Here is a 20,202-nt window from a genome sequence, read left to right on the forward strand (position 1 = left end):
ACGTACTGAAACAGGGAGGGACTACTTGGACTTACGGTTTTCTGTTGCAAAACTGCATGCCCCAGTTTTCAGAACTGTCGACTGTCTGACTCACCGTTACTCAGGAACCCATAACATTGACCCTAATTTACATTCCTTTTCCAAGAACTGTTCTGAAAACTGTAAGGCAGTCTCATGTTTCCTTTATTCTATGTTCTCAGAACTGTTCTCAGAACTGCACCCCGTTGTCTGACTCACTGTTAGTTTGGAGCCCATAACAGCAAGCCTGATTTACATTCCTTCAATAATTAACACCAAAGACAACATGGGAATCATGTCGGATTGCAGATTATAATTTATAAATAGTGATTAGAGTGTATTATTATTCATGAATATTCATAAATCACGACGACTTATTATAAGATACTTAGTATTTAACCAGTATGCATGGTGAGCTGTTTGTAAATGCTGGTAGGAGGGATAATTCATTTGAACTGACACAGACATGATCAACACTTTTTTTTAAATTAACTACAAAATAATTCATATAATAAGAGCCCCAAATAAAACTGTTTTTTAAAACCTGATAGCACCTTAGATGAGTGGGTATCGCCCTTCAGCCTACTCCCAACCCACACTGCCCTCCCCTATCCTGCACCGCAGACCGACCTCTCCACCATGTATATGTACAGGTTCACTAGCTGTCTCTGCCTTCCCTGCGAAGATGCACAATGTTCTTATTATGTCTTATGTCAACAGCGACCTGAGCTGTCCTCCTCCTTCCTTTACCTGAGCTGTCCTCCTCCCTCCTTTACCTGAGCTCTCCTCCTCCTTTACCTGAGCTGTCCTCCTCCCTCCTTTACCTGAGCTGTCCTCCTCCCTCCTTTACCTGAGCTGCCCCTCCTTTACCTGAGCTGTCCTCCCCTCCTTTACCTGAGCTGTCCTCCCCCCCCCTCCTTTACCTGAGCTGTTCTCCTCCTCCCCCTCCTTTTCCTGAGCTGTCCCCCCTTTACCTGAGCTGTTACCTCCCTCCTCCTTTACCTGAGCTGTCCTGAGCTGTCCTCCTCCTTTACCTAAGCTGCTTTACCTGAGCTGTCCTCCTCCTCCTTTCCTGAGCTGTCCCCTCCTTTACCCTTTACCTGAGCTGTCCCCCCCTTTACCTGAGCTGAGCTGTCCTCCCTCCTCCTTTACCTGAGCTGTCCTCCCTCCTCCTTTACCTGAGCTGTCCTCCCCCTCCTTTACCCTTTACCTCCCACCTTTACCTGAGCTGTCCTCCCCCCCTTTCCTGAGCTGTCCTCCTCCTTTTTGGGCTGTCCTCCCCCTCCTTTCCTTTACCTGAGCTGTCCTCCCTCCTCCTTTACCTGAGCTGTCCTCCCTCCTCCTTTACCTGAGCTGTCCTCCCTCCCCCTTTACCTGAGCTGTCCTCCCTCCCCCCTTTACCTGAGCTGTCCTCCCCTCCCCCTTTACCTGAGCTGTCCTCCCTCCCCCCCTTTACCTGAGCTGTCCTCCCCCTACCTGAGCTGTCCTCCCCCTTTACCTGAGCTGTCCTCCCTCCTCCTTTACCTGAGCTGTCCTCCCCCTCCTTTACCTGAGCTGTCCTTCCTTTACCTGAGCTGTCCTCCCTCCTCCTTTACCTGAGCTGTCCTCCCCCACCTTTCCTCCTCCCCCTTTACCTGAGCTGTCCTCCCTCCTCTTGGGCTGTCCTCCCTCCTCCTTTACCTGAGCTGTCCTCCCTCCTCCTTTACCTGAGCTGTCCTCCCTCCCCCTTTACCTGAGCTGTCCTCCCCTCCTCCTTTACCTGAGCTGTCCTCCCTCCTCCTTTACCTGAGCTGTCCTCCCTCCCCTTTACCTGAGCTGTCCTCCCTCCTCCTTTACCTGAGCTGCTGTCCTCCCTCCTCCTTTACCTGAGCTGTCCTCCCTCCTCCTTTACCTGAGCTGTCCTCCCTCCTCCTTTACCAGAGATGTCCTCCCTCCTTTACCTGAGCTGTCCTCCTCCTCCTTTACCTGAGCTCCTCCTTTCCTGAGCTGTCCTCCTCCTTTACCTGAGCTGTCCTCCCTCCTCCTTTACCTGAGCTGTCCTCCCTCCTCCTTTACCTGAGCTGTCCTCCTCCCCTCCTCCCCTTTACCTGAGCTGTCCTCCCTCCCCCTTTACCTGAGCTGTCCTCCCTCCTTTACCTGAGCTGTCCTCCCTCCCCTTTACCTGAGCTGTCCTCCCTCCCCCTTTACCTGAGCTGTCCTCCCTCCCCTTTACCCTGTCCTCCCTGTCCCCCTTTACCTGAGCTGTCCTCCCTCCTCCTTTACCTGAGCTGTCCTCCCTCCCCCTTTACCTGAGCTGTCCTCCCCCTCCCTTGTTTCCCTTTCCATTTTTCCTCGTTGAAAAAACTCTCCACATCGCTGTCCATATCTCTCTCAGGGTCCTCAGACAGAGCAGAGCTCACCGCCTCTCAGAGATCCATCCACTTAAACAGGGATTAGATGATAGGTCCTGATCCTCAGCTGCCTGTCACATTCCACTCTTAGAGACATTTTTACACACTGTTGTTTTGTCAAGTGGCAATAAATCACTCATCGATTAGGGTGGGATACGTGCTGTTCAAACTACCGCAACTCAAAAACCACACGCTGAAATCAGAAGAACAGCAGGCAAAGGTGTGGGGTGTAGCTAAGTTTAAACTAACATTATTCAAGGGTCGGCAGGTAGCCTAGTGGATAGAGCGTTGGACTAGTAACTGAAAGGTTGCAAGATCAAATCCCTGAGCTGGCAAGGTAAAAATCTGTTGTTCTGCCCCTGAACAAGGCAGTGAACCCACTGTTCTTAGGCTGTCATTGAAAATAAGAATTTGTTCTTAACTGGCTTGGCAAGTTGAATAAAGAATGAAACTTGGAATAAACCTATACATGGTTAGTTAGATGAGAACTATAAGGAACAGACCCATTTTTCTGTTAGTATCACACCCTGATCTGTTTCACCTGTCTTGTTTCCACTCCCCACCAGGTGTCTCCCATCTTCCCCCATTATCCCCTGTGTGTTTGTCTGTGGCCAGTTTGTCTTGTCAAGTCCTACCAGCGTGTTCCCATGTTTCCTGTGTTCTAGTCTTCCCAGTTCTGACCTTTCTGCCTGCCCTGTACCTGCCTGACTGAAAGTGATATCACAACTTAAAATCGAGAAGGCAGGTTTATCTCCCCCACCTTCTTCAAAAAAGTTTTTCATAGCATATCTGAAGAACTGCAAGCTATTGTTAATCTCTCCCTGTTCACAGGCACAAAAACTGCTATGGTGAAACCCCTTCTGAAGAAAAGTAATCTAGATTCTTCAGCTCTTAGCAATTTTCGACCAATCTCCAACCTCCCATTCTTAAGCAAAATTCTGGAGAAATTGGTTTTCAAACAGCTAAATGATTTTTAAGTGGCAACTGTATTTTGGAAAAATTCCAATTTGTTTTTCGTGCCCACCACAGTAGACTTAGGTAAAGTGGTAAATGATCTTAGAGCCAACACAGATTCCAAACAGCTCTCTGTCCTTGTACTATTGGATTTATGTGCTGCATTTGACACTGGGAGACCATGATGTCCTTCTGGACAGACTGGAGAGGTGGGGTGGCCTCTCTGGTCCAGTTCTCTCAGGCTGATACAGAAAGACTCATCCATGCTTTTATTACAAGCAGTCTTGACTACTGTAATGCCCTCCTGTCTGGTCTACCCAAGAAAGCTATTGGTCAGCCTCAAAACATACAGAATGCTGCAGTGTGGGTACTGACCAAGATCAGATGGAGAGCACACATTACACTGGTTTTAAGGTCTCTGCACTGACTGCCTGTGAGTTTTAGAATACATTTTAAGATTCTTCTATTAGTTTTCAAATCAGTCTGCGCTTGTGCACCTCAATACATGTCAGACATGCTTTTAAGTTACGTTCCGAGTACCCTTCTAGGCTCGGCCTAATTTATGTGCTCTGAAGTTGAGCTGGAGTTGCATGGAAAATGGTCCAGGAACAGGACGATGCCAAAGGACAAATCAGCCATTCCCTCTCTTAGGGGCTAAAACATATCTCTGCTATAGTATCCAGAGGACTGACTATAGAAGGAGTGATATAATAATACTATATTATATAATAATACTATACGATAGAATAATACTATACTATATTGTAGAATAATACTATGCAATAGAATAATACTATATTATAGAATAATACTATATTATCCTGGTTTCTATCTGAAACTTGTTCCCTGAGGATAACTCTGATGCTACAGTACAATGCATTCGGAAAGTATTCAGACCACTTGACTTTTTCCAAATTTTGTTACGTTACAGCCTACAGTCTAAAATGGATTTAAAAAATGTTTTCCTCATCAATCTACACACAAAAGACCCCATAATGACAAAGAAAAAATGGTTTTTAGACATTTTTGCAAATGTATATAAAAAAATATAATATATATCACATTTACACAAGTATTCAGACCCTTTACTCAGTACTTTGTTGAAGCACCTTTGGGAGCCATTACAGCCTCAAGTCTTCTTGGGTACGAAGCTACAAGCTTCGCACACCTGTATTTGGGTAGTTTCTCCCATTCTTCTCTGCAGATCCTCTCAAGCTCTGTCAGGTTGGTTGGGGAGTGTTGCTGCACAGCTATTTTCAGGTCTCTCCAGAGATGTTTGATCGGGTTCAAGTCCTGGCTCTGGCTGGGCCACTCAAGGACATTCAGAGACTTGTCCCAAATCCACTCCTGCGTTGTGTTGGCTGTGTGCTTAAAGTCGTTGTGCGCTCTGGAGCAGGTTTTCATCATAGATCTCTCTGTTCTTTGCTCTGTTCATCTTTCCCTCGGTCCTGACTAGTCTTCCAGTTCCTGCTGCTGAAAAACATCCCTACAGCATGATGCTGCCACCACCATGCTTCACCGTAGGGATGGTGCCAGATTTCCTCCAGACGTGACATTTGGCATTCAGGCCAAAGAGTTCAATCTTGGTTTCATCAGACCAGAAAATCTTGTTTCTCACGGTCTGAGAGTCCTTTAGTTGGCTTTTGGCAAATTCCAAGTGGGCTGTCATGTGCCTTTTACTGAAGAGTGGCTTCTGTCTGGCCACTCTACCATAATGGCCTGATTGGTGGCATGCTACAGAGATGGTTGTCCTTCTGGAAGTTTCTCCCATCTCCACAGAGGAACTCTAGAGCTCTGTCAGAGTGACCATCAGATTCTTGGTCACCTCTCTGACCAAGGCCCTTCTGCCCAGATTGCTCAGTTTGGCTGGGCGGCCAGCTCTAGGAAGAGTCTTGGTGGTTCCAAACTTCTTATATTTAATAATGATGGAGGCAACTGTGTTCTTAGGGACCTTCAATGCTGCAGAAAAGTTCTGGTACCCTTCCCCAGACCTGTGCCTCGACACAATCCCGTCTCGGAGCTCTATGGACAATTCCTTCGACGTCATGTCTTGGTATTTGCTCTGACATGTATGGTCAACTGTGGGACCTTATATAGACAGGTGTGTGCCTTTCCAAATCATGTCCAATCAATTGAATTTACCACAAGTGGACTCCAATCAAGTTGTAGAAAACATCTCAAGGATGATCAATGGAAACAGGATGCACCTGAGCTTCGAGTCTGACCTTCGAGATATTCCGAGTCTCATAGCAAGGGGTCTGAATTCTTATGTAAATAAGGTATTTCAGTTTTAGTTTTTTTGTACATTTGCAAAAATTTTGTGTGTGTAGATTGAGGAGGATATTTTTTTATTGAATACATTTTAGAATAAGGCTGTAACGTAACAAAATGTGGAAAAAGTCAACGGGTCTGAATACTTTCCAAAGGCACTGTGGATGTATGATCTCTATGCAAATGTTTTTATGGTCCAGGAATTCTGTCTCATTTCCACTGGTCTCATCCCCCACCACAAGCCTTTAAATGCTGTGACACCCTGTGGAGATTGGGCCAGGAAGTGTTGAGGTTACTGTAAACTTGGTATTTTTTGACTGGTTAATGGTGGTTGGTTTTGGGTTGAAAGGTTACACCGTCAGATGTTATAAATGGAATTACATGCCTTTGTTCTTTCTCTTATCGTGTTTCCAGTCATGGAGGAAGGTTGTATGATCAATTCATCATCAAATCCAAATCAAATCAAATGTTATTGGTCACATACACATATTTAGCAGATGTTATTGCTTGTAGCAAAATGCTTGTAGGAATTTACTAGGCTTCTAGGACTCTGACCTAGTAAGCATCTCTTTAATCGTGTTTTGTCCTGCTTGGAATAATGACTTGTAATGCTTCTTAATGCGTATCTTAATTTATGCCTTGCATGTGAATCCATGAATTGTACAATGTTAATTAAATATTTGTCTTTGATATAGACAATTCCCAGACCAATTCTTGCTAGTCAACGTCATCTCATTGCCTAATGCTTGTTAATATTAATTATCTTTATTGGAGTCAGATAAACATTTTAATAGGCTAATTGCTTCGTCTTTTTACAAGTGACGTGAGGTACTTATAATTTCATATATGATAACAATGACTGTACACTGCACCCTCAGGTCCTCTGGCACTGGCCTTTTAACTATCCCAAAGCCTGGGACCAAGAGGCATGGAGAGGCAGCCTTTAGTTACTATGCCCCCAGCCTCTGGAATAGCCTGCCAGAGAACCTGAGGGGACCAAGAGGCATGGAGAGGCAGCCTTTAGTTACTATGCCCCCAGCCTCTGGAATAGACTGCCAGAGAACCTGAGGGGACCAAGAGGCATGGAGAGGCAGCCTTTAGTTACTATGCCCCCAGCCCTCTGCCAGAGAACCTGAGGGGACCAAGAGGCATGGAGAGCCAGCCTTTAGTTACTATGCCACCAGCCCTGCCAGCCTCTGGAATAGACTGCCAGAGAACCTGAGGGGACCAAGAGGCATGGAGAGGCAGCCTTTAGTTACTATGCCCCCAGCCCTCTGCCAGAGAACCTGAGGGGACCAAGAGGCATGGAGAGGCAGCCTTTAGTTACTATGCCCCCAGCCCTCTGCCAGAGAACCTGAGGGTACCAAGAGGCATGGAGAGGCAGCCTTTAGTTACTATGCCCCCAGCCCTCTGCCAGAGAACCTGAGGGGACCAAGAGGCATGGAGAGGCAGCCTTTAGTTACTATGCCCCCAGCCCTCTGCCAGAGAACCTGAGGGGACCAAGAGGCATGGAGAGGCAGCCTTTAGTTACTATGCCCCCAGCCCTCTGCCAGAGAACCTGAGGGTACCAAGAGGCATGGAGAGGCAGCCTTTAGTTACTATGCCCCCAGCCCTCTGCCAGAGAACCTGAGGGTACCAAGAGGCATGGAGAGGCAGCCTTTAGTTACTATGCCCCCAGCCCTCTGCCAGAGAACCTGAGGGGACCAAGAGGCATGGAGAGGCAGCCTTTAGTTACTATGCCCCCAGCCCTCTGCCAGAGAACCTGAGGGGACCAAGAGGCATGGAGAGGCAGCCTTTAGTTACTATGCCCCCAGCCCTCTGCCAGAGAACCTGAGGGGACCAAGAGGCATGGAGAGGCAGCCTTTAGTTACTATGCCCCCAGCCCTCTGCCAGAGAACCTGAGGGGACCAAGAGGCATGGAGAGGCAGCCTTTAGTTACTATGCCCCCAGCCCTCTGCCAGAGAACCTGAGGGGGGCTGAAACTGTGGACATATTTAAAAGAGATCTTAAAACACACCTCTTTAGCTTTGCTTTTCCTTAGGGTACTTTTTAGTCTTTCAGTTTTTCTTATTATTATTTTGTTTTTTATCTTCCTAAATTTGTTGTGTAGTAAATATTTCAGTTTTCATTTTCATTGTTTTTTAATAATTTATTTTCTGTGAAGCACATTCTGTTGCGTTCCATGTCTCAAATGTGCTGTATAAATAAAGCTTGATTTTATTTGATAATTTCATTTTTTTTTGCTTTAACAATGTCATTTCAACTAGTTTCCCACTTGGTAATTGACTAGGGGTATTGACAAGAGGTCCACACTTCCGTCACAACTCACCAACTGCCATCATGTAATCCCAGCGGTCCAGCAGGCACATGCTGAACTGCAGCCCGTCGGGGGTGAGGCCCACATCGATGAGGGCCGACGTCCGGTCAGGAGTCTGACACACGGCCGAGGTCCAGGCCACCAGAAACCACAACACCACCAGCAGGATGACCCCCAGCAGACGCAGCACCCGCCAGCTGGTGATGTAGGGTGTCCGCTGTGCCGTACGGGACAGGAACACCTTCAGCACCCTGGAGAAGAGAGAGAAGGGTTGTTTCTGTTCTCAAATCCCAGCAGGTCAAATTTGGCACGTGACATCTAATCGTGTCATTTTAGGGTTTTATGGTTCTCGTTGAGAAGACGTCATATAACCAGACTACAACCAACTGGTGTCTGTTATATATAACCAGATTACAAACAACTGGTGTCTGTTATAACCAGATTACAACCAACTGGTGTCTGTTATATATAACCAGATTACAACCAACTGGTGTCTGTTATATCTAATCAGATTACAACCAATTTGTGGCTGGTATAACCAGATTACAACCAACTGGTGTCTGTTATATATAACCAGATTACAACCAACTGGTGTCTGTTATATATAACCAGATTACAACCAACTGGTCTCTGTTATATATAACCAAATTACAACCAACTGGTGGCTGTTATAACCAGATTACAACCAACTGGTGTCTGTTATATATAACCAGATTACAACCAACTGGTGTCTGTTATATATAACCAGATTACAACCAACTGGTGTCTGTTATATATATCCAGATTACAACCAACTGGTGGCTGGTATAACCAGATTACAACCAACTGGTCTCTGTTATAACCAGACTACAACCAACTGGTGTCTGTTATATATAACCATATTACAACCAACTGGTGTCTGTTATATATAACTAGATTACAACCAACTGGTCTCTGTTATATATAACCAGATTACAACCAACTGGTGTCTGTTATATATAACTAGATTACAGCCAACTGGTCTCTGTTGTATATAACCAGATTACAACCAACTGGTCTCTGTTATAACCAGATTACAACCAACTGGTCTCTGTTATAACCAGATTACAACCAACTGGTGTCTGTTATATATAACCAGATTACAACCAACTGGTGTCTGTTATATATAACCAGATTACAACCAACTGGTGGCTGTTATATATAACCATATTACAACCAACTGGTGGCTGTTATAACCAGATTACAACCAACTGCTGTCTGTTATATATAACCAGATTACAACCAACTGGTGGCTGTTATAACCAGATTACAACCAACTGGTGTCTGTTATATATAACTAGATTACAACCAACTGGTGTCTGTTATATATAACCAGATTACAACCAACTGGTGGCAGTTATAACCAGATTACAACCAACTGCTGTCTGTTATATATAACCAGATTACAACCAACTGGTGTCTGTTATATATAACTAGATTACAACCAACTGGTGTCTGTTATATATAACCAGATTACAACCAACTGGTGTCTGTTATATATAACCAGATTACAACCAACTGGTCTCTGTTATAACCAGATTACAACCAACTGCTGTCTGTTATATATAACCAGATTACAACCAACTGGTGTCTGTTATATATAACTAGATTACAACCAACTGGTGTCTGTTATATATAACCATATTACAACCAACTGGTGGCTGTTATAACCAGATTACAACCAACTGCTGTCTGTTATATATAACCAGATTACAACCAACTGCTGTTTGTTATATATAACCAGATTACAACCAACTGGTGGCTGTTATAACCAGACTACAACCAACTGGTGGCTGTTATAACCAGATTAAAACCAACTGGTGGCTGTTATAACCAGATTACAACCAACTGCTGTCTGTTATATATAACCAGATTACAACCAACTGGTGTCTGTTATATATAACTAGATTACAACCAACTGGTGTCTGTTATATATAACCAGATTACAACCAACTGGTGGCTGTTATAACCAGATTACAACCAACTGCTGTCTGTTATATATAACCAGATTACAACCAACTGGTGTCTGTTATATATAACTAGATTACAACCAACTGGTGTCTGTTATATATAACCAGATTACAACCAACTGGTGGCTGTTATATATAACCAGATTACAACCAACTGCTGTCTGTTATATTTAACCAGATTACAACCAACTGCTGTCTGTTATATATAACCAGATTACAACCAACTGCTGGCTGTTATATATAACCATATTACAACCAACTGGTGGCTGTTATAACCAGATTACAACCAACTGCTGTCTGTTATATATAACCAGATTACAACCAACTGCTGTCTGTTATATATAACCAGATTACAACCAACTGGTGGCTGTTATAACCAGACTACAACCAACTGGTGGCTGTTATAACCAGATTACAACCAACTGGTGTATGTTATATATAACCAGATTACAACCAACTGGTGGCTGTTATAACCAGATTACAACCAACTGGTGTCTGTTATATATAACCAGATTACAACCAACTGGTGTCTGTTATATATAACCAGATTACAACCAACTGGTGGCTGTTATAACCAGATTACAACCAACTGCTGTCTGTTATATATAACCAGATTACAACCAACTGGTGTCTGTTATATATAACTAGATTACAACCAACTGGTGGCTGTTATATATAACCATATTACAACCAACTGGTGGCTGTTATAACCAGATTACAACCAACTGCTGTCTGTTATATATAACCAGATTACAACCAACTGCTGTTTGTTATATATAACCAGATTACAACCAACTGGTGGCTGTTATAACCAGACTACAACCAACTGGTGTTATAACCAGATTACAACCAACTGTTATATATAACCAGATTAAAACCAACTGGTGGCTGTTATAACCAGATTACAACCAACTGCTGTCTGTTATATATAACCAGATTACAACCAACTGGTGTCTGTTATATATAACTAAATTACAACCAACTGGTGTCTGTTATATATAACCAGATTACAACCAACTGGTGTCTGTTATATATAACCAGATTACAACCAACTGGTGGCTGTTATAACCAGATTACAACCAACTGCTGTCTGTTATATATAACCAGATTACAACCAACTGGTGTCTGTTATATATAACTAGATTACAACCAACTGGTGTCTGTTATATATAACCAGATTACAACCAACTGGTGGCTGTTATAACCAGATTACAACCAACTGGTGTCTGTTATATATAACCAGATTACAACCGACTGGTGTCTGTTATATATAACCAGATTACAACCAACTGGTCTCTGTTATAACCAGATTACAACCAACTGCTGTCTGTTATATATAACCAGATTACAACCAACTGGTGGCTGTTATATATAACTAGATTACAACCAACTGGTGGCTGTTATATATAACCATATTACAACCAACTGGTGGCTGTTATAACCAGATTACAACCAACTGCTGTCTGTTATATATAACCAGATTACAACCAACTGCTGTCTGTTATATATAACCAGATTACAACCAACTGGTGGCTGTTATAACCAGATTACAACCAACTGGTGTCTGTTATATATAACCAGATTACAACCAACTGGTGTCTGTTATATATATCCAGATTACAACCAACTGGTGGCTGTTATAACCAGATTACAACCAACTGGTTTCTGTTGCAACCAGATTACAACCAACTGGTCTCTGTTGCAACCAGATTACAACCAACTGGTCTCTGTTGCAACCAGATTACAACCAACTGGTCTCTGTTGCAACCAGATTACAACCAACTGGTATCTGTTACAAACAGGTTGTTAGGCTCTAAATGAACCTAGTAAAATTCACGGATGATTAGTAAAGTTTATACCAAGTTTATTCACCCATCAGGGTGGCAGGTTAGCCTAGCGGTTAGAGCGTTGGATTTGTAACCAAAAGGTTGCAAGATCAAATCCCTGAGCTGACAAGGTAAAAATATGTGGTTCTGCCCCTTAGCAAGGCAGTTAACCCACTGTTCCTAGGTTGTTATTGAAAATAAGAATTTGTTCTTAACTGACTTGCCTGGTTAAATAAAGGTAATAGTAAAATGTTAGCTGCATTTTTATCTTCTACCACTGTTAGCATTCATTACACTGCATTATTCCTTCCACCACTGTTAGCATTCATTACACTGCATTATTCCTTCTACCACTGTTAGCATTCATTACACTGCATTATTCCTTCCACCACTGTTAGCATTCATTACACTGCATTATTCCTTCCACCACTGTTAGCGTTCATTACACTGCATTATTCCTTCTACCACTGTTAGCATTCATTACACTGCATTATTCCTTCTACCACTGTTAGCATTCATTACACTGCATTATTCCTTCCACCACTGTTAGCATTCATTACACTGCATTATTCCTTCCACCACTGTTAGCGTTCATTACACTGCATTATTCCTTCTACCACTGTTAGCATTCATTACACTGCATTATTCCTTCTACCACTGTTAGCATTCATTACACTGCATTATTCCTTCCACCACTGTTAGCATTCATTACACTGCATTATTCCTTCTACCACTGTTAGCATTCATTACACTGCATTATTCCTTCCACCACTGTTAGCATTCATTACACTGCATTATTCCTTCTACCACTGTTAGCATTCATTACACTGCATTATTCCTACCACTGTTAGCATTCATTACACCACTGTTAGCATTCATTACACTGCATTCATTAGCATTCATTACACTGCATTATTCCTTCTACCACTGTTAGTATTCATTACACTGCATTATTCCTTCCACCACTGTTAGCATTCATTACACTGCATGATTCCTTCTACCACTGTTAGCATTCATTACACTGCATTATTCCTTCCACCACTGTTAGCATTCATTACACTGCATTATTCCTTCTACCACTGTTAGCATTCATTACACTACATTATTCCTTCCACCACTGTTAGCATTCATTACACTGCATTATTCCTTCTACCACTGCTAGCATTCATCAGTGTTACGGCTTCCGTTATTACTTCTCCTATACTACTGCTGAAAGAACCTTGCCAGAGCTAGCAACAGTGTGTTCTCTGAAGTGTGGTCTACATTAGCATAGATATAAGGAGCTATTTCAACCTCTGGGGTCTCTGAGGGACAGACTATGATTGATCCTGCCTCATCTTTGATATCTGTGTGGGATTCTCCTATATTGAACTGACACTAAGGTTAGGTTTCAAGCCCATCACACCACGAGTAACTTAAATTGTAATTTTGTCAGGGGAAGTAGCAGGCTGCCCTTTGGCCCACTATTTTCTGCACTCACAAAACTATATTAACTGAAGTGGGAGTGGACAATACACACACACACACACACACACACACACACACACACACACACACACACACACACACACACACACACACACACACACACACACACACACACACACAAACACACAAACACACACACACACACACACACACACACACACACACACAATTTCTTACACACACTTGATCAGATTGAGTTGTTTCTCTGCTGTCTCTGTGAAATGTAAAAAGGCCAACATGAAAGCCAAGTCATTTCCAGAGGAGAGTGGAGAGAACTCTATGCTACGGTAGGTAGTGATTGAGAATGTAAAGTGCTACCTATGCCACTGTCCACTCACTTTGACTACTAAGTAGCAAAATAGAACAATGGCAAACCAGGACCAATTCTGAGAGGAACCTGTTTATTGGAGGGCACTCTACAGGGCAAACTCATTTAGGAGCATCATTGGGAGAAAAGACAGAAAGTTCTAGGCAGAACACATCTCATTTGGCCAAATCACATTTTATTTGTCACATGCCCCGAATACAACTGGTGTAGTCTTTACCGTGAAATTCTTGTTTTATACGAGCCCTTCCCATCAATAAAAATGAAACACTAACACAAGAGTAATACAATTAAATACAGAAGAATGGAACTACAGTATAGTTGGAGCTATATACAGGGAGTACCAGATCAATGTGGAGCTATATACAGGGAGTACCAGTACCAGATCAATGTGGAGGTATATACAGGGAGTACCAGATCAATGTGGAGCTATATACAGGGAGTACCAGATCAATGTGGAGCTATATACAGGGAGTACCAGTACCAGATCAACGTGGAGGTATATACAGGGAGTACCAGTACCAGATCAACGTGGAGGTATATACAGGGAGTACCAGATCAATGTGGAGCTATATACAGGGAGTACTAGTATCAGATCAATGTGGAGCTATATACAGGGAGTACCAGTACAAGATCAATGTGGAGCTATATACAGGAAGTACCAGTACCAGATCAATGTGGAGCTATATACAGGAAGTACCAGTACCAGATCAATGTGGAGCTATATACAGGAAGTACCAGTACCAGATCAATGTGGAGCTATATACAGGAAGTACCAGTACCAGATCAATGTGGAGCTATATACAGGAAGTACCAGTACCAGATCAATGTGGAGCTATATACAGGAAGTACCAGTACCAGATCAATGTGGAGCTATATACAGGAAGTACCAGTACCAGATCAATGTGGAGCTATATACAGGAAGTTCCAGTACCAGATCAATGTGGAGCTATATACAGGAAGTACCAGTACCAGATCAATGTGGAGCTATATACAGGAAGTACCAGTACCAGATCAATGTGGAGCTATATACAGGAAGTACCAGTACCAGATCAATGTGGAGCAGTAATAGTCCAAAGTTTGGACACACCTACTCATTCAAGGGTCTTTCTTTATTTGTACTATTTTCTACATTGTAGAATAATGGTGAAGACATCAAAACTATGGAATAACACATATGGAATCATGTAGTAACCAAAAAAGTGTTAAACAAATCAAAATATATTTGATATTTGAGATTCTTCAAAGTAACCACCCTTTGCCTTGATGACAGCTTTGAACACTCTTGGCATTCTCTCAACCAGCTTCATGAGGTAGTCACCGAGAATGCATTAAAATTAACAGGTGTGCCTTGTTAAAAGTTCATTTGTGGCATTTCTTTCCTTCTTAATGTGATTGAGCCAATCAGTTGTGTTGTGACAAGGTGGGGGGTATACAGAAGATAGCCCTATTTGGTAAAGACCAAGTCCATATTATGGCAAGAACAGCTCAAATATGCAAAGAGAAATGACAGTGCAGTCGCAAAAACCATCAAGCACTATGATGAAACTGGCTCTCATGAGGACCGCCACAGGAAAGGAAGACCCAGAGTTACCTCTGCTGCAGAGGATAAGTTCAATAGAGTTAACTGCACCTCAGATTGTAGCCCAAATAAACGCTTGACAGAGATCAAGTAATAGACACATCTCAACATTAACTGTTCAGATGAGACTGTGTGAATCAGGCCTTCATAGTCGAATTTCTGCAAAGAAACCACTACCAAAGGACACCAATAATAAGAAGAGACTTGCTTAGGCCAAGAAACACAACCAATGGACATTAGACCAGTGGACATCTGGCCTTTGGTCTGATGATAGTCCAAATGTGAAATTGTTGGTTCCAACCTCTGTATCTTGGTGAGATGCAGAGTAGGTGAACGGATGATCTCCAAGTAACCAGTGCTGTACTGCACCGCTGTAGCTCTGCGTTGTGTGTGGTTGATTGAGACTTCGGAAATCAGGTTGTTTTAATGAATCCGAATTCACTCTCTGCATCCCCCCCAAAAATACAAAACATTTGCAGAGCACAAATATGTTCTGCGAATCGTTGCCTCTTTCTACAACAGACACACAATACAGTGGACTGGAATCAGTCGTGGAGCAAGCCATCGTTCACACATACAGTATCTTAGCTAGCTAGTAACCACGTGTTGAATTCAGAATGTTAATATCATCCTAAAAAAGTACAATTACAATTGCATCTTGACAACACCATCCACTTATGAGTAACCTCTAAATATACATCATTATTCATGAACAAAACACTGTGTGTGTGACTTTGTGCTTACAGGAATCCAACTTTTCTGAAGACAACAGACAAAGCATGCCTCCCTCTCATAGTGCATCAACATTATCTGAGCACGAGCACGCAGGGCAGAACATAAATAAACACTACTCTACTCCCAGGTTGAAGGGCAAAACATAAATAAACACTACTCTACTCCCAGGTTGAAGGGCAAAACATAAATAAACACTACTCTACTCCCAGGTTGAAGGGCAAAACATAAATAAACACTACTCTATTCCCAGGATGCAAGGCAAAATGTAAATAAACACTACTCTATTCCCAGGATGCAAGGCAAAATGTAAATAAACACTACTCTATTCCCAGGATGCAGGGATGCATAATAACACATCAACATTCTATATTAATATATGAACCTGGTGAAATTCACAATGTATTTTAACAACTGTTACATCCACATGTGTGGTTCCCACCGTGAAGCATGGAAGAGGAGGTATGGGGGTGCTTTGCTGGTGACACTGTCTGTGAAGGCACACTTAACCAGCATGGCTACCACAGCATTCTGCAGCGATACACCATCCCATCTGGTTTGCGCTTAGTTGAGACTATCATTTGTTTTTCAATAGGACAATGACCCCAAACACACCTCCAACCTGTGTAAGGGCTATTTGACCACAAAGGAGAGTGATGGAGTGCTGCATCAGATGACCTGGACTCCACGATCACCCGACCTCAACCCAACTGAGATGGTTTGGGATGAGTTGGATCGCAGAGTGAAGGAAAAGCAGCCAAAAAGTTCTCAGCATATGTGGGAACTCCTTCAAGATTGTTGGAAAAGCATTCCAGGTGACTACCTCATGAAGACGGTTGAGAGAATGCCAAGAGTGTGCGAAAGTGTCATCAAGGCAAAGGGTGGCTACTTTGAAGAATCTCAAACATAAAATATATTTTGATTTGTTTATTTTTTATAATTTGTTTATTTAACCTTTAACTATTTATTTAACTTTATTTAACTAGTCAGTTAACAAGTCAGTTAAGAACACATTTTTACTTACAATGATGGCCTACCAAACACCACTTTTTTTTGTATACTACATGATTCCATATGTGTTATTTCATATTTTTGACGTCTTCACTATTATTCTAAAATGTAGAAAATCCAAACTTTTGACTGGTACTGTATATACATGGAGTACCAGTACCAGAACAATGTGGAGCTATATACAGGGAGTACCAGTACCATATTATGGGATTGATTTATGCATTATACAGCTTAGGTATATTCACTAGGAACAAAACAGGCCGAAACAGAGAAGAACCTACCTGAATATGCAGTTGCAAAACATTTTGCATACAGCATGTACTAATGAATACACCCCACGTGAATGACCTGTACTAGAAAGTAGACCTGTAGCAAACCTGTAAAGCTTCAGGATCACTGTTCCGTAGGCCGTGGCAAAGCCCAGGAGACGCACCCATCTCAGGAGGATACAGCGCAACACGCTGGGGCTGAAGTACAGTATCATCACCTAAACAGAAGGGGAGATCCACATTACTCTCATTATACTCTACTTCCCTTTTTTTTTTTTTTTTTTTTTTACAGAGGTAGTCCTACTTCTTTAGTAATGTTCCTGTTTATTAGACAGGGTAGTGAAACAGGAGCTGTTTATTAGACAGGGTAGTGAAACAGGAGCTGTTTATTAGACAGGGTAGTGAAACAGGAGCTGTTTATTAGACAGGGTAGTGAAACAGGAGCTGTTTATTAGACAGGGTAGTGAAACAGGAGCTGTTTATTAGACAGGGTAGTGAAACAGGAGCTGTTTATTAGACAGGGTAGTGAAACAGGAGCTGTTTATTAGACAGGGTAGTGAAACAGGAGCTGTTTATTAGACAGGGTAGTGAAACAGGAGCTGTTTATTAGACAGGGTAGTGAAACAGGAGCTGTTTATTAGACAGGGTAGTGAAACAGGAGCTGTTTATTAGACAGGGTAGTGAAACAGGAGCTGTTTATTAGACAGGGTAGTGAAACAGGAGCTGTTTATTAGACAGGGTAGTGAAACAGGAGCTGTTTATTAGACAGGGTAGTGAAACAGGAGCTGTTTATTAGACAGGGTAGTGAAACAGGAGCTGTTTATTAGACAGGGTAGTGAAACAGGAGCTGTTTATTAGACAGGGTAGTGAAACAGGAGCTGTTTATTAGACAGGGTAGTGAAACAGGAGCTGTTTATTAGACAGGGTAGTGAAACAGGAGCTGTTTATTAGACAGGGTAGTGAAACAGGAGCTGTTTATTAGACAGGGTAGAGAAACAGGAGCTGTTTATTAGACAGGGTAGTGAAACAGGAGCTGTTTATTAGACAGGGTAGTGAAACAGGAGCTGTTTATTAGACAGGGTAGTGAAACAGGAGCTGTTTTTATTAGAGCTGTTTATTAGAGGGTAGTGAAACAGGAGCTGTTTATTAGACAGGGTAGTGAAACAGGAGCTGTTTATTAGACAGGGTAGTGAAACAGGAGCTGTTTATTAGACAGGGTAGTGAAACAGGAGCTGTTTATTAGACGGGCTAGTGAAACAGGAGCTGTTTATTAGACAGGGTAGTGAAACAGGAGCTGTTTATTAGACAGGGTAGTGAAACAGGAGCTGTTTATTAGACAGGGTAGTGAAACAGGAGCTGTTTATTAGACAGGGTAGAGAAAAAGGAGAGAGTTTAGTCCCGTGTAGCTCAGTTGGTAGAGCATGGCAGTTGCAGGGAAGGGTTGTGGTTTTGATTCCCACGGGGGAACAGTAGAAAAGTATGTTTTAAAATGTATTCACTCACTACTGGATAAAAGAGTGCTACATGTCTAAAATGTAAACGCTAGAGCAGTGGGTTGGATTCAAACCCATGTTCACAGCGGTGCAGAGTAAATGTGATCCAGAGGCTGGACCACCCTAGGCCACTACATTATAACCGTAGGTTTATGTGACAGGGAAAACGCACATTAATCAAGTTTTTTGTAAAGGTGCCAGATTTTGTGCCAGACAACTAATTTTCAACTGTCGTCTCTCCCTAGGCAGATAGAACTAAACATCACTGAGGCATAGGGTGCCCTCATTTCTCTTTCTGCCTTGCTGACAAAACTTTAGCTTTTGTTAATAGTTGGATGGAGGCACCAGGTCATGCATGGTGAACTGAACCAAGGGGAACGTGCATTTGCTTTCAGCTTCTGTATGTTTATAGACTTATTTCATTATATATTCCAGCAGCTGCAGAATCACAAATATCACATCTCACATGATTAAAATAGATTTGTGTTATAAACCCCATACTGAATATGCAATGTATTGTGACAATTTGAACTGTTTGGGTTTAACCCTCAAGACGGAGAACTGGTATGTCAACCATGCAACTAGTATGTCAACCATGTAACTAGTATGTCAACCATGCAACTAGTATGTCAACCATGCAACTAGTATGTCAACCATGTAACTGGTATGTCAACCATCCAACTAGTATGTCAACCATTCAACTAGTATGTCAACCATGCAACTAGTATGTCAACCATGCAACTGGTACGTCAACCATTCAACTAGTATCTCAACCATGCAACTAGTATGTTAACCATGCAACTAGTATGTCAACCATCTAACTAGTATCTCAACCATGCAACTAGTATGTCAACCATGAAACTAGTATGTCACCCATCTAACTAGTATGTCAACCATTCAACTAGTATGTCAACCATGCAACTAGTATGTCAACCATTCAACTAGTATGTCAACCATGCAACTAGTATGTCAACCATGCAACTAGTATGTCAACCATGTAACTAGTATGTCAACCATGTAACTAGTATGTCAACCATGCAACTCGTATGTCAACCATGCCAGGGCTAGTCTACATATTTGAGAATCCTCAAGTTGAGCTGTTGTCCCAGCTCCACAGACTAAACTGCTTTGCTTTCAGCATAATAACAAAACAAAACAAAAAAACAGGATTTGGACTATTATACGATACTCACAACCTATCCCTGAAATAAAATGTGATGGCCTTTCCAAAACTTGGGGGGGGCAAATAAAACCACCCGAGGGCCAAATTCGTCACGCTGACCGCCAGTTGGGGAACCCTGCTCTATGGTATACCTTTGCAATTTATCCACTTCCAAGTCCCATGGTGCACTGTGGCAGTTTGAGAGATGGCAAGTATCCTCTATAATTAAGCAGAGCGACAGACACCTATCCCATGCGGCGAGACGACAGAACATCTGTCGCTGATCGTCAACCAGCCCGCTTAAACTCACAAACAGGGGAAATGTCACTCCCCGGATGGGATGAAACAATGGCTCAGTGCCAAGCAATGTTTGAAG

The 20,202-nt window shown here is 42.5% G+C and overlaps 1 protein-coding gene across 1 annotated transcript in view; it reads right to left on the reverse strand.

Moving 5' to 3' along the window:
- The window catches only part of LOC112227230 (probable G-protein coupled receptor 158), a 129,832-nt gene that overhangs the window by 24,752 nt on the left and 84,878 nt on the right, over positions 1–20,202 (reverse strand). Inside the window, exons 6-7 of the mRNA XM_042308026.1 lie at positions 17,280–17,389; positions 7,963–8,201 (exon numbers count right to left, since the gene is read on the reverse strand). Of these exons, the coding sequence (XP_042163960.1) occupies positions 7,963–8,201; positions 17,280–17,389 (349 nt within the window). The remainder of the gene's footprint in view (positions 1–7,962; positions 8,202–17,279; positions 17,390–20,202) is intronic.

The sequence above is a fragment of the Oncorhynchus tshawytscha genome, linkage group LG28, assembly GCF_018296145.1.
Source record: "Oncorhynchus tshawytscha isolate Ot180627B linkage group LG28, Otsh_v2.0, whole genome shotgun sequence".
NCBI classification, from domain to species: Eukaryota; Metazoa; Chordata; class Actinopteri; order Salmoniformes; family Salmonidae; genus Oncorhynchus; species Oncorhynchus tshawytscha.